Raw genomic sequence first — 16,045 nt, 5'->3', positions numbered from 1 at the left:
AAGGATACAGACACTAACCCACTTCACCACCTGGGATCCCGACAATGACCCACATACCACCCTAGACCACCAGGGAGCCCGACACTGACCCACATACCACCAGGGAGCCCGACACTGACCCACTTACCACCCGGGAGTCCGACACTGACCCACTTACCACCCGGGAGCCCGACACTGACCCACTTACCACCCGGGAGCCCGACACTGACCCACTTACCACCCGGGAGCCCGACACTGACCCACTTACCACCCGGGAGCCCGACACTGACCCACTTACCACCCGGGAGCCCGACACTGACCCACTTACCACCCGGGAGCCCGACACTGACCCACTTACCACCCGGGAGCCCGACACTGACCCACTTACCACCAGGGAGCCCGACACTGACCCACTTACCACCAGGGAGCCCGACACTGACCCACTTACCACCTTAGACCACCAGGGAGCCTGACACTGCCGCACATACCACCCTAGACCACCAGGGAGCCCGACACTGACCCACTTACCACCAGGGAGCCCGAAACTGACCCACTTACCACCAGGGAGTCCGACACTGACCCACTTACCACCAGGGAGTCCGACACTGACCCACTTACCACCAGGGAGTCCGACACTGACCCACTTACCACCAGGGAGTCCGACACTGACCCACTTACCACCAGGGAGTCCGACACTGACCCACTTACCACCAGGGAGTCCGACACTGACCCACTTACCACCAGGGAGTCCGACACTGACCCACTTACCACCAGGGAGTCCGACACTGACCCACTTACCACCAGGGAGCCCGACACTGACCCACTTACCACCAGGGAGCCCGAAACTGACCCACTTACCACCAGGGAGCCCGAAACTGACCCACTTACCACCAGGGAGCCCGACACTGACCCACTTACCACCAGGGAGCCCGACACTGACCCACTTATCACCCTACACCACCAGGGAGCCCGACACAATCCCACTCTTAACATCTCTTGCATTAATGGGGTCCTGTTGATTAGACGCTTTCTCCAAACACACAGAGGGAACCGTGCCGCCCATCAGCCATTAAAACATGCCTGGATTTTGGTATGACGCCCCTGATCCCCCGATGACTGCTTAATGCCCTTCTATCTGTCCCTCTTAATAATGGACCACGTCAGCAGACGGGAGAAAAGCCGCATCCACTGAGCCCACCCCTTGGGATCGTTACCACAGGGTTTGATGTTCTTAATTAGTTTTGGGGGTCGCACAGAAGGGAAACGTATTACTCTGCCAGCAATGGTCAGGAGAAGTCTTCATGGAGGTCTGGGCCCTGATAATGGAGAAATCCAAACCGATGGCACCGGCGAGCCCCCCCCCAATGTGGTTACAATATCCCAATACATTACACGTCAGATGATCACAATGAGAAGAATGGACAAAAAATAAAATTCATGATAAAAGCAGCAATCCATATTAGAGATTTCTTCTTTTCAGATAATGGTTTTTACTCTCGTCCGATCTTCTACTCCAGTCACATCCGAAGCTGCAGGGAGCACGTTTTTTGTCCCCTACACATAGGAGGATAAAGGATTGCTGCTTTGGCCAAAAAAAAAATAAAATAAAATGCCAGGGTCGCTCACCATAAAAACGGGAAATATGCCCCTTTAACCAGGACACCCCCCAGTGCCCTCCAACTGTTGAATCTGAGCATGCTGATCATTTTAGTTCAACAGCTAAAGCGCAGGGACGTCTCACCGCAGGTTTATTATTCAAGCAAGCAGTGATCGCACCAAAATGGCCACAAAAAGGACCAGATTAATAGAATTTGTTTTGATTTTATTTTTTTATGGCGAGTATCTCTTTAAAAGTGAACCCATCACCATCATGACCCGAAAAATAAAAAAAAAATATAAAAAAAAAGCAGATTTTATTTAATTATTTCAACTGTTTAAAAAAAGAAAAAAAATGCAGATTTTATTTAATAATATTTATTTCAATTATTTAAAAAAAAAAAAACTTTATTAGATATACGAAAATTAAAAAAAAAAAAACACAATAAAACAAATTTGACGAGGGAGGGGTTCACTTTGAAGAGCTGTTAGTTGGAGTGACAGTGGATACATTCCCAAATACCAAGATGGAGGTGACAGGAACCACAAGGCCAGAAAATGAGAGAAATCATCACGTCTTACTTTGCGCATTGTCGCAGAAGTTTATCTGAAGGCCTAAAGTAGAAAACACAAAAGTCTTGTTCATTAGCGGCAATAACAGCAGACGCACCGCAATCTGACAAAAATGGCGCCATAAGTTGGGCCTTGTTGTGGAGTCAGACATACTGGGACAGATCCACGTTGCCCGTAGCAACCAATCATAGCACACCTTTCATTCTACCAGAGCACAATACAACATGAAAGCTGAGCCCTGATTGGTTGCTAGGGGCAACAGTTTCATGAATCTCCCCGATTAGGCCTTCTCTCTCCCCCCAAGCAAAATAAGGAGCCGTAAACACTCAATAGACGACGGCCTCGCTTCAGAACGGCCACTCCAAGATTCATTGAAGTCAATAGAAAGTTGCTGCACATAGAAGGCTATGGGGGCTGGAACATCCCTTTACATTTTACCCAAAAAAAAAAGACCCGTTCAATTTAGAAGAAGCCCCAAGGATCCTTGACATGAATGTCCAGTGCGGCCCACCCAACAGAACACAATCTTTCTACTGTAGCTCGAAACAGGAAGTTATGACCCTAGTCGGCCATTTTGGAGGCCATGGAGAACCCATGTGGTCACCCGGTCACCATAGTAATTTCAGCTCTGGAAGGTAAACATTTTTTCGAAAGAACGGAAACTGAAGTCGGCCATTACTGATAGGACAGTGTGAAGCCAAGGACGCTTATCCCCATTGAGGAAGAAGACAATTAGTGGCAATACAAGATGGGGCAGCCCGCGGTGCAACATCGCCAGCCAGGGGCAATACAAGATGGGGCGGCCCGCGGTGCAACATCGCCAGCCAGGGGCAATACAAGATGGGGCGACCCGCGGTGCAACATCGCCAGCCAAGGGCATTACAAGATGGGGCGGCTCGCGGTGCAACATCACCAGCCAGGGGCAATACAAGATGGGGCGACCCGCGGTGCAACATCGCCAGCCAGGGGCAATAAAAGATGGGGCGGCCCGCGGTGCAACATCGCCAGCCAAGGGCATTACAAGATGGGGCGGCTCGCGGTGCAACATCGCCAGCCAGGGGCATTACAAGATGGGGCGACCCGCGGTGCAACATCGCCAGCCAGGGGCATTACAAGATGGGGCGGCCCGCAGTGCAACATCGCCAGCCAGGGGCAATACAAGATGGGGCGGCCCGCGGTGCAACATCGCCAGCCAGGGGCAATACAAGATGGGGCGACCCGCGGTGCAACATCGCCAGCCAGGGGCATTACAAGATGGCGCGGCCCGCGGTGCAACATCGCCTGCCAGGGGCATTACAAGATGGGGCGACCCGCGGTGCAACATCGCCAGCCAGGGGCATTACAAGATGGGGCGGCCCGCAGTGCAACATCGCCAGCCAGGGGCAATACAAGATGGGGCGGCCCGCGGTGCAACATCGCCAGCCAGGGGCAATACAAGATGGGGCGACCCGCGGTGCAACATCGCCAGCCAGGGGCATTACAAGATGGCGCGGCCCGCGGTGCAACATCGCCTGCCAGGGGCATTACAAGATGGGGCGACCCGCAGTGCAACATCGCCATCCAGGGGCAATACAAGATGGGGCGGCCCGCGGTGCAACATCGCCATCCAGGGGCAATACAAGATGGGGCGGCCCGCGGTGCAACATCGCCATCCAGGGGCAATACAAGATGGGGCGGCCCGCGGTGCAACATCGCCAGCCAGGGGCATTACAAGATGGGGCGACCCGCAGTGCAACATCGCCAGCCAGGGGCAATACAAGATGGGGCGGCCCGCGGTGCAACATCGCCAGCCAGGGGCAATACAAGATGGGGCGACCCGCAGTGCAACATCGCCATCCAGGGGCAATACAAGATGGGGCGGCCCGCGGTGCAACATCGCCATCCAGGGGCAATACAAGATGGGGCGGCCCGCGGTGCAACATCGCCAGCCAGGGGCAATACAAGCTGGGGCGGCACAACATCGCCAGCCAGGGGCAACATCGCCAGCCAGGGGCAATACAAGATGGGGCGACCCGCGGTGCAACATCGCCAGCCAGGGGCATTACAAGATGGGGCGGCCCGCGGTGCAACATCGCCAGCCAGGGGCATTACAAGATGGGGCGACCCGCAGTGCAACATCGCCATCCAGGGGCAATACAAGATGGGGCGGCCCGCGGTGCAACATCGCCAGCCAGGGGCATTACAAGATGGGGCGGCCCGCAGTGCAACATCGCCAGCCAGGGGCAATACAAGATGGGGCGGCCCGCGGTGCAACATCGCCAGCCAGGGGCAATACAAGATGGGGCGACCCGCAGTGCAACATCGCCATCCAGGGGCAATACAAGATGGGGCGGCCCGCGGTGCAACATCGCCAGCCAGGGGCAATACAAGCTGGGGCGACCCGCGGTGCACCATCGCCAGCCAGGGGCATTACAAGATGGGGCGGCCCGCGGTGCAACATCGCCTGCCAGGGGCATTACAAGATGGGGCGACCCGCAGTGCAACATTGCCATCCAGGGGCAATACAAGATGGGGCGGCCCACGGTGCAACATCGCCAGCCAGGGGCAATACAAGATGGGGCGACCCGCAGTGCAACATCGCCATCCAGGGGCAATACAAGATGGGGCGGCCCGCGGTGCAACATCGCCAGCCAGGGGCAATACAAGCTGGGGCGACCCGCGGTGCACCATCGCCAGCCAGGGGCATTACAAGATGGGGCGGCCCGCGGTGCAACATCGCCTGCCAGGGGCATTACAAGATGGGGCGACCCGCAGTGCAACATTGCCATCCAGGGGCAATACAAGATGGGGCGGCCCACGGTGCAACATCGCCAGCCAGGGGCATTACAAGATGGGGCGGCCCACGGTGCAACATCGCCATCCAGGGGCAATACAAGATGGGGCGGCCTGCGGTGCAACATTGCCATCCAGGGGCAATACAGAGAAGCGAGCACAGCTCTCAGGGGCCACAGTATTAAGTGTGTCATGAATTATCAGAGAAAGAAGACCACGCAAACCGGGCCAGCGGCGGGGCGCGCCAGCCCCGAACCCACGCAAGCCGGGCCAGCGGCGGGGCGCGCCATCCCCGAACCCACGCATCAGCTAAGATTATCACAAGGCAGGAGGGTGGACGGTACAGACCGTGGGTGGCACTATGTGACGGAATAGAGTCATGGGCACAGGCTGGCACTGTATAGTGGGGCAGCAGGACACAGACCTGGCAATATTACCATTCTGGAGGGGGGTGACCTGGGGGCGCTGCGGGTCATGGAGCGGTTCTGACCAGGGAATATGAGCACAGAGTTGTTTTGAGGGCAGGGTTACATGGGGGGGGTCCGGCTTCACCATCAGAGGTGGGCTCTTCTGCCCTGAGGCCTGGTGATGGCTCACTGATTACAGAGACAGTGACCCTGTAAGTCCTGGTGGCAGGGGGGGGGAATCAACACAGGCAGGCTGCGGAGGTAGCAGATCCGTACTCTCTACGGGGGGCATCACATTCAGCCTGTGACGACAGGAGGGGTGCTGACGGCAGGCTGCAATGGGCAGGAGGGCACAGAGCTCCCTGCATCTGTGGGAGGGGTGAGAGGATGAAGATGGCATAGATGGATTACAGGGCACACAGCAGATGGGCAGAGATCAGAGGCTGAACACAACAGGAAAACAGTCAGAGGAAGAGCAGAGGGTCAGCGGGGCACAGAGCGGGGGTCAGGGCGCCTGGCGGATAAGGGGCACAAGGGTCATACATGGCTCAGAATTAGGGGGCTATATAGGAGAGCAGCAGGGCTCATTATAAGAGGGCACAACTAGTGGCACATACTTCAGGATCAGGGGGAGGCCGATATACTGTGCCCTGCAGTCGCTCCCTCCTGTATACACACACAGTGATAGGGGGGGCGCACAGCAGAACAAAAAAATTATTATATAATACATACGGGGGAAATTTTATATATATATATATACACACACACACACAGTATATACACACACAGGGGGGGGGGCACACAGTATATACACACACAGGGGGGGGGGTAAACAGTATATACACACAGGGGGGGGTAAACAGTATACGTAAACAGTATATACACACAGGGGGGGCACACACACAGTATATACACACACAGGGGGGGCACACGCACACAGTATATACACACACAGGGGGGGCACACACAGTATATACACACAGGGGGGGCACACACACAGTATATACACACACAGGGGGGGCACACGCACACAGTATATACACACACAGGGGGGGCACACACACAGTATATACACACGCACACACAGTATATACACACACAGGGGGGGCACACACACACAGTATATACACACACAGGGGGGGCACACAGTATATACACACAGGGGGGGCACACACACAGTATATACACACACAGGGGGGGCACACACACACACAGTATATACACACAGGGGGGGCACACACACACAGTATATACACACACAGGGGGGGCACACACAGTATATACACACAGGGGGGGCACACACACAGTATATACACACACAGGGGGGGCACACACACACACAGTATATACACACACAGGGGGGGCACACACACACAGTATATACACACACAGGGGGGCACACACACAGTATATACACACACACAGGGGGGGGCACACAGTAGATACACACACAGGGGGGGCACACAGTATATACACACACGGGGGGGGCACACACACAGTATATACACACACACAGGGGGGGGCACACACAGTAGATACACACACAGGGGGGGCACACAGTATATACACACACAGGGGGGGGCACACAGTAGATACACACAGGGGGGGCACACACACACACACAGTATATACACACACAGGGAGCGGCACACACACACAGTATATACACACACAGGGGGGGCACACACACACACAGTAGATACACACACAGGGGGGGGCACACACAGTAGATACACACACAGGGGGGGCACACAGTATATACACACACAGGGGGGGGCACACACACACAGTATATACACACACACAGGGGGGGGCACACACAGTAGATACACACACAGGGGGGGCACACAGTATATACACACACAGGGGGGGGCACACAGTAGATACACACAGGGGGGGCACACACACACACACAGTATATACACACACAGGGGGGGCACACACACACAGTATATACACACACAGGGGGGGGCACACGCACACAGTATATACACACACACACACACAGGGGGGGCACACACAGTAGATACACACACAGGGGGGGCACACAGTAGATACACACACAGGGGGGGGCACACACAGTAGATACACACACAGGGGGGGGCACACAGTAGATACACACACAGGGGGGGGCACACACAGTAGATACACACACGGGGGGGCACACACACAGTATATACACACACGGGGGGCACACACACAGTATACACACACAGGGGGGGCACACAGTAGATACACACACAGGGGGGGCACACACAGTAGATACACACACAGGGGGGGCACACAGTAGATACACACACAGGGGGGGGCACACAGTAGATACACACACAGGGGGGGGCACACAGTAGATATACACACAGGGGGGGGCACACACAGTAGATACACACACGGGGGGGCACACACACAGTATATACACACAGGGGGGGCACACACACAGTATATACACACAGGGGGGGCACACAGTAGATACACACAGGGGGGGGCACACAGTAGATACACACACAGGGGGGGGCACACAGTAGATACACACACAGGGGGGGGCACACAGTAGATACACACACGGGGGGGCACACACACAGTATATACACACAGGGGGGGCACACAGTAGATACACACACAGGGGGGGCACACACAGTAGATACACACACAGGGGGGGGCACACACACACAGTATATACACACACAGGGGGGGCACACACACACAGTATATACACACACAGGGGGGGCACACACACAGTATACACACACAGGGGGGGCACACAGTAGATACACACACAGGGGGGGCACACACAGTAGATACACACACAGGGGGGGGCACACACACACAGTATATACACACACAGGGGGGGCACACACACAGTATACACACACAGGGGGGGCACACAGTAGATACACACACAGGGGGGGCACACACAGTAGATACACACACAGGGGGGGGCACACAGTAGATACACACACAGGGGGGGCACACAGTAGATACACACACAGGGGGGGCACACACAGTAGATACACACACAGGGGGGGGCACACACACACAGTATATACACACACAGGGGGGGCACACACACAGTATACACACACAGGGGGGGCACACACAGTAGATACACACACAGGGGGGGGCACACACACACAGTATATACACACACAGGGGGGGCACACACACAGTATACACACACAGGGGGGGCACACAGTAGATACACACACAGGGGGGGCACACACAGTAGATACACACACAGGGGGGGCACACAGTATATACACACACAGGGGGGGCACACACACAGTATATACACACACAGGGGGGGGCACACACACAGTATATACACACACAGGGGGGGCACACACAGTAGATACACACACAGGGAGGGGGCACACAGTAGATACACACACAGGGGGGGGCACACAGTAGATACACACACAGGGGGGGCACACACACACACACACAGGGGGGGGCACACAGTAGATACACACACGGGGGGGCACACAGTAGATACACACACAGGGGGGGCACACAGTAGATACACACACGGGGGGGCACACACAGTAGATACACACACAGGGGGGGGCGCACACACACACAGTATATACACACACAGGGGGGGGCGCACACACACAGTATATACACACACAGGGGGGGCGCAAACACACAGTATATACACACACAGGGGGGGCGCAAACACACAGTATATACACACACAGGGGGGGCACACACACAGTATATACACACACAGGGGGGGGCACACACACACACACAGTATATACACACACAGGGGGGGCACACGCACACAGTATATACACACACAGGGGGGCGCGCACACACACAGTATATACACACAGGGGGGCACACACACACAGTATATACACACACAGGGGGGGGGCACACACACAGTATATACACACACAGGGGGGGCGCACACACACACAGTATATACACACACAGGGGGGGGCGCACACACACACACAGTATATACACACACAGGGGGGGGGCCACACAGTATATACACACACACAGGGGGGGGACACACACACAGTATATACACACACAGGGGGGGGGGGCCACACACACACAGTATATACACACACGGGGGGGGCACACACACACAGTATATACACACACAGGGGGGGGACAAACACACAGTATATACACACACAGGGGGGGGGGGACACACACACAGTATATACACACACAGGGGGGGGCACACACACACACAGTATATATACACACACAGGGGGGGGGGCCACACACACAGTATATACACACACAGGGGGGGGCACACAGTATATACACACACAGGGGGGGGCACACACACAGTATATACACACACAGGGGGGGCACACACACACACACAGTATATACACACACAGGGGGGGCACACACACAGGGGGGCAAACACACACACAGTATATACACACACAGGGGGGGCACACACACACACAGTATATACACACACAGGGGGGGCGCACACACACAGTATATACACACACAGGGGGGGGCACACACGCACACAGTATATACACACACAGGGGGGGCACACACAGTATATACACACACAGGGGGGGCACACACGCACAGTATATACACACAGGGGGGACACACACGCACAGTATATACACACACGGGGGGGACACACACGCACACAGTATATACACACAGTATATACACACACAGGGGGGGCACACGCACAGTATATACACACACAGGGGGGGGGCACACAGTATATACACACACAGGGGGGGGCACACAGTATATACACACACAGGGGGGGGCACACACAGTATATACACACACAGGGGGGGGCACACAGTATATATACACACACACACAGTATATACACACAGGGGGGGCACACACACACAGTATATACACACACAGGGGGGGGCGCACACACACACAGTATATACACACACAGGGGGGGGCGCACACACACAGTATATACACACACAGGGGGGGCGCAAACACACAGTATATACACACACAGGGGGGGCACACACACAGTATATACACACACAGGGGGGGGGCACACACACACACACAGTATATACACACACAGGGGGGGCACACGCACACAGTATATACACACACAGGGGGGCGCGCACACACACAGTATATACACACAGGGGGGCACACACACACAGTATATACACACACAGGGGGGGGGCACACACACAGTATATACACACACAGGGGGGGCGCACACACACACAGTATATACACACACACACACAGTATATACACACACAGGGGGGGGGCCACACAGTATATACACACACACAGGGGGGGGACACACACACAGTATATACACACACAGGGGGGGGGGCCACACACACACAGTATATACACACACGGGGGGGGCACACACACACAGTATATACACACACAGGGGGGGGGGCCACACACACACAGTATATACACACACGGGGGGGGCACACACACACAGTATATACACACACAGGGGGGGGACAAACACACAGTATATACACACACAGGGGGGGGGGGACACACACACAGTATATACACACACAGGGGGGGGCACACACACACACAGTATATATACACACACAGGGGGGGGGGCCACACACACAGTATATACACACACAGGGGGGGGCACACAGTATATACACACACAGGGGGGGGCACACACACAGTATATACACACACAGGGGGGGCACACACACACACACAGTATATACACACACAGGGGGGGCACACACACAGGGGGGCAAACACACACACAGTATATACACACACAGGGGGGGCACACACACACACAGTATATACACACACAGGGGGGGCGCACACACACACAGTATATACACACACAGGGGGGGCGCACACACACAGTATATACACACACAGGGGGGGCGCACACACACAGTATATACACACACAGGGGGGGCGCACACACAGTATACACACACACAGGGGGGGGCGCACACACACACAGTATATACACACACAGGGGGGGGGGCAAACACACAGTATATACACACACAGGGGGGGGGGGACAAACACACACAGTATATACACACAGGGGGGGGCACACACAGTATATACACACACAGGGGGGGGCACACAGTATATACACACACAGGGGGGGGCACAGTATATACACACACAGGGGGGGGCACACAGTATATACACACACAGGGGGGGCACACAGTATATACACACACAGGGGGGGGGACACACAGTATATACACACACAGGGAGCGGCACACACACACAGTATATACACACACAGGGGGGGGGGACACACACACACAGTATATACACACACAGGGGGGGGGCACACACACAGTATATACACACAGGGGGGGGCACACACACAGTATATACACACACAGGGGGGGGGGCAAACACACAGTATATACACACACAGGGGGGGGGGGACAAACACACACAGTATATACACACAGGGGGGGCACACACAGTATATACACACACAGGGGGGGGCACACAGTATATACACACAGGGGGGGCACAGTATATACACACACAGGGGGGGGCACACAGTATATACACACACAGGGGGGGGCACACAGTATATACACACACAGGGGGGGGGACACACAGTATATACACACACAGGGAGCGGCACACACATACAGTATATACACACACAGGGGGGGGGACACACACACACAGTATATACACACACAGGGGGGGCACACACACAGTATATACACACAGGGTGGGGCACACACACAGTATATACACACAGGGTGGGGCACACACACAGTATATACACACAGGGGGGGGCACACACACACAGTATATACACACACAGGGGGGGCACACACACACAGTATATACACACACAGGGGGGGCACACACACAGTATATACACACACAGGGGGGCAAACACACACACAGTATATACACACACAGGGGGGGGCACACACAGTATATACACACACAAGGGGGGGCACACAGTATATACACACACAGGGGGGGGCACACACAGTATATACACACAGGGGGGGGCACACACACAGTATATACACACAGGGGGGGCACACAGTATATACACACACAGGGGGGGGCACACACAGTATATACACACACAGGGGGGGGCACACAGTATATACACACACAGGGGGGGGCACACACACACACAGTATATACACACAGGGGGGGGCGCACACACACAGTATATACACACACAGGGGGGGGGCGCACACACACAGTATATACACACACAGGGGGGGGCACACACAGTATATACACACACAGGGGGGGCACACGCACACAGTATATACACACACAGGGGGGGCACACGCACACAGTATATACACACAGGGGGGGGGCCACACACACAGTATATACACACACAGGGGGGGGGCCACACACACACAGTATATACACACACAGGGGGGGGGCCACACACACACAGTATATACACACACAGGGGGGGCGCACACACACAGTATATACACACACAGGGGGGGCGCACACACACACACAGTATATACACACACAGGGGGGGGCACACACACACAGTATATACACACACAGGGGGGGGCACACACAGGGGGGGGGCCACACACAGTATATACACACACAGGGGGGGGCACACACACACAGTATATACACGCACAGGGGGGGGCGCACACACACAGTATATACACACACGGGGGGGGCACACACACACACAGTATATACACACACAGGGGGGGGCACACACACACAGTATATACACACACAGGGGGGGGGGACAAACACACACAGTATATACACACACAGGGGGGGGGACAAACACACACAGTATATACACACACGGGGGGGCACACACACAGTATATACACACACACAGGGGGGGGCACACAGTATATACACACACAGGGGGGGCACACACAGTAGATACACACAGGGGGGGGCACACACACAGTATATACACACGGGGGGGCACACACACAGTATATACACACACAGGGGGGGGCACACAGTAGATACACACACAGGGGGGGCACACACACACATCATATACACACACACACAGTATATACACACGGGGGGGCACACACACAGTATATACACACACAGGGGGGGCACACACACAGTATATACACACACAGGGGGGGGCACACACACAGTATATACACACACAGGGGGGGCACACAGTATATACACACACAGGGGGGGCGCACACACACACAGTATATACACACACGGGGGGGGCGCACACACACAGTATATACACACACACGGGGGGGGCGCACACACACACACACACAGTATATACACACACAGGGGGGCGCACACACACAGTATATACACACACAGGGGGGGGGGCGCACACACAGTATATACACACACAGGGGGGGCACACACACACACAGTATATACACACACAGGGGGGGGCACACAGTATATACACACACAGGGGGGGGCACACACACACATCATATACACACACACACAGTATATACACACACAGGGGGGGCACACACACAGTATATACACACACAGGGGGGGCACACACACAGTATATACACACACAGGGGGGGCACACACACAGTATATACACACACAGGGGGGGCACACAGTATATACACACACAGGGGGGGCACACACACACACAGTATATACACACACGGGGGGGCGCACACACACAGTATATACACACACACGGGGGGGCGCACACACACAGTATATACACACACAGGGGGGCGCACACACACAGTATATACACACAGTATATACACACACAGGGGGGGGCACACACACAGTATATACACACACAGGGGGGGGCACACACACAGTATATACACACACAGGGGGGGGCGCACACACAGTATATACACACACAGGGGGGGGCACACACACAGTATATACACACACAGGGGGGGGCCACACACACACAGTATATACACACACAGGGGGGGGCACACACACAGTATATACACACACAGGGGGGGGGCCACACACACACAGTATATACACACAGGGGGGGGCACACAGTATATACACACACGGGGGGGCACACACACAGTATATACACATACAGGGGGGGCACACACACAGTATATACACACACAGGGGGGGGCACACACACACAGTATATACACACACAGGGGGGGGCACACGCACACAGTATATACACACACAGGGGGGGCACACACAGTATATACACACACAGGGGGGGCACACACGCACAGTATATACACACAGGGGGGGACACACGCACAGTATATACACACACGGGGGGGGACACACACGCACAGTATATACACACACGGGGGGGACACACACGCACACAGTATATACACACAGGGGGGCACACAGTATATACACACACAGGGGGGGGCACACAGTATATACACACACAGGGGGGGGCACACAGTATATACACACACAGGGGGGGGCACACAGTATATACACACACAGGGGGGGGCACACAGTATATACACACACACAGTATATACACACAGGGGGGGGCACACACACAGTATATACACACACAGGGGGGGGGCACACACACACAGTATATACACACACAGGGGGGGGGCGCACACACACACAGTATATACACACACAGGGGGGGGCGCACACACACACAGTATATACACACACAGGGGGGGGCGCACACACACACAGTATATACACACACAGGGGGGGGCGCACACACAGTATATACACACACAGGGGGGGGCGCACACACACACAGTATATACACACACAGGGGGGGCACACACACAGTATATACACACACAGGGGGGGCACACACACACACAGTATATACACACACAGGGGGGGGCGCACACACACACAGTATATACACACACAGGGGGGGGGCGCACACACACACAGTATATACACACACAGGGGGGGGCGCACACACACAGTATATACACACACAGGGGGGGGCGCACACACAGTATATACACACACAGGGGGGGGCGCACACACACACAGTATATACACACACAGGGGGGGCGCACACACAGTATATACACACACAGGGGGGGGCGCACACACAGTATATACACACACAGGGGGGGGCGCACACACACACAGTATATACACACACAGGGGGGGCACACACACAGTATATACACACACAGGGGGGGGGCGCACACACACACAGTATATACACACACAGGGGGGGGCGCACACACACACAGTATATACACACACAGGGGGGGGCACACAGTAGATACACACACAGGGGGGGCACACAGTATATACACACACAGGGGGGGGCACACACACACATCATATACACACACACACAGTATATACACACGGGGGGGCACACACACAGTATATACACACACAGGGGGGGCACACACACAGTATATACACACACAGGGGGGGGCACACACACAGTATATACACACACAGGGGGGGCACACAGTATATACACACACAGGGGGGGCGCACACACAGTATATACACACACAGGGGGGGGCGCACACACACACAGTATATACACACACGGGGGGGGCGCACACACACAGTATATACACACACACGGGGGGGCGCACACACACACACACACAGTATATACACACACAGGGGGGCGCACACACACAGTATATACACACACAGGGGGGGGGGCGCACACACAGTATATACACACACAGGGGGGGCACACACACACACAGTATATACACACACAGGGGGGGGCACACAGTATATACACACACAGGGGGGGGCACACACACACATCATATACACACACACACAGTATATACACACGGGGGGGGCACACACACAGT

General features: G+C 55.3%; 1 protein-coding gene across 3 annotated transcripts in view; it reads right to left on the bottom strand.

The window, feature by feature from the left end:
• Positions 1 to 16,045, bottom strand: part of MAP2K4 (mitogen-activated protein kinase kinase 4) — a 74,055-nt gene that overhangs the window by 46,481 nt on the left and 11,529 nt on the right. The window contains exon 2 of one of the 3 annotated variants that reach the window (XM_073660240.1): positions 2,158 to 2,190. The exons of the other annotated variants lie outside the window; for them this stretch is intronic. Coding sequence (XP_073516341.1) covers positions 2,158 to 2,190 — 33 coding nt within the window. The remainder of the gene's footprint in view (positions 1 to 2,157; positions 2,191 to 16,045) is intronic. 3 annotated transcript variants of the gene reach the window in all.

Source organism: Phyllobates terribilis, unplaced genomic scaffold (genome assembly GCF_046119375.1).
Source record: "Phyllobates terribilis strain yellow unplaced genomic scaffold, ASM4611937v1 Scaffold_25__1_contigs__length_18738178, whole genome shotgun sequence".
In the NCBI taxonomy this organism is placed as follows: domain Eukaryota; kingdom Metazoa; phylum Chordata; class Amphibia; order Anura; family Dendrobatidae; genus Phyllobates; species Phyllobates terribilis.
The sequence above is the reverse complement of the archived record's forward strand: the minus strand, read 5'-3'. Positions and strand labels throughout refer to the sequence as shown.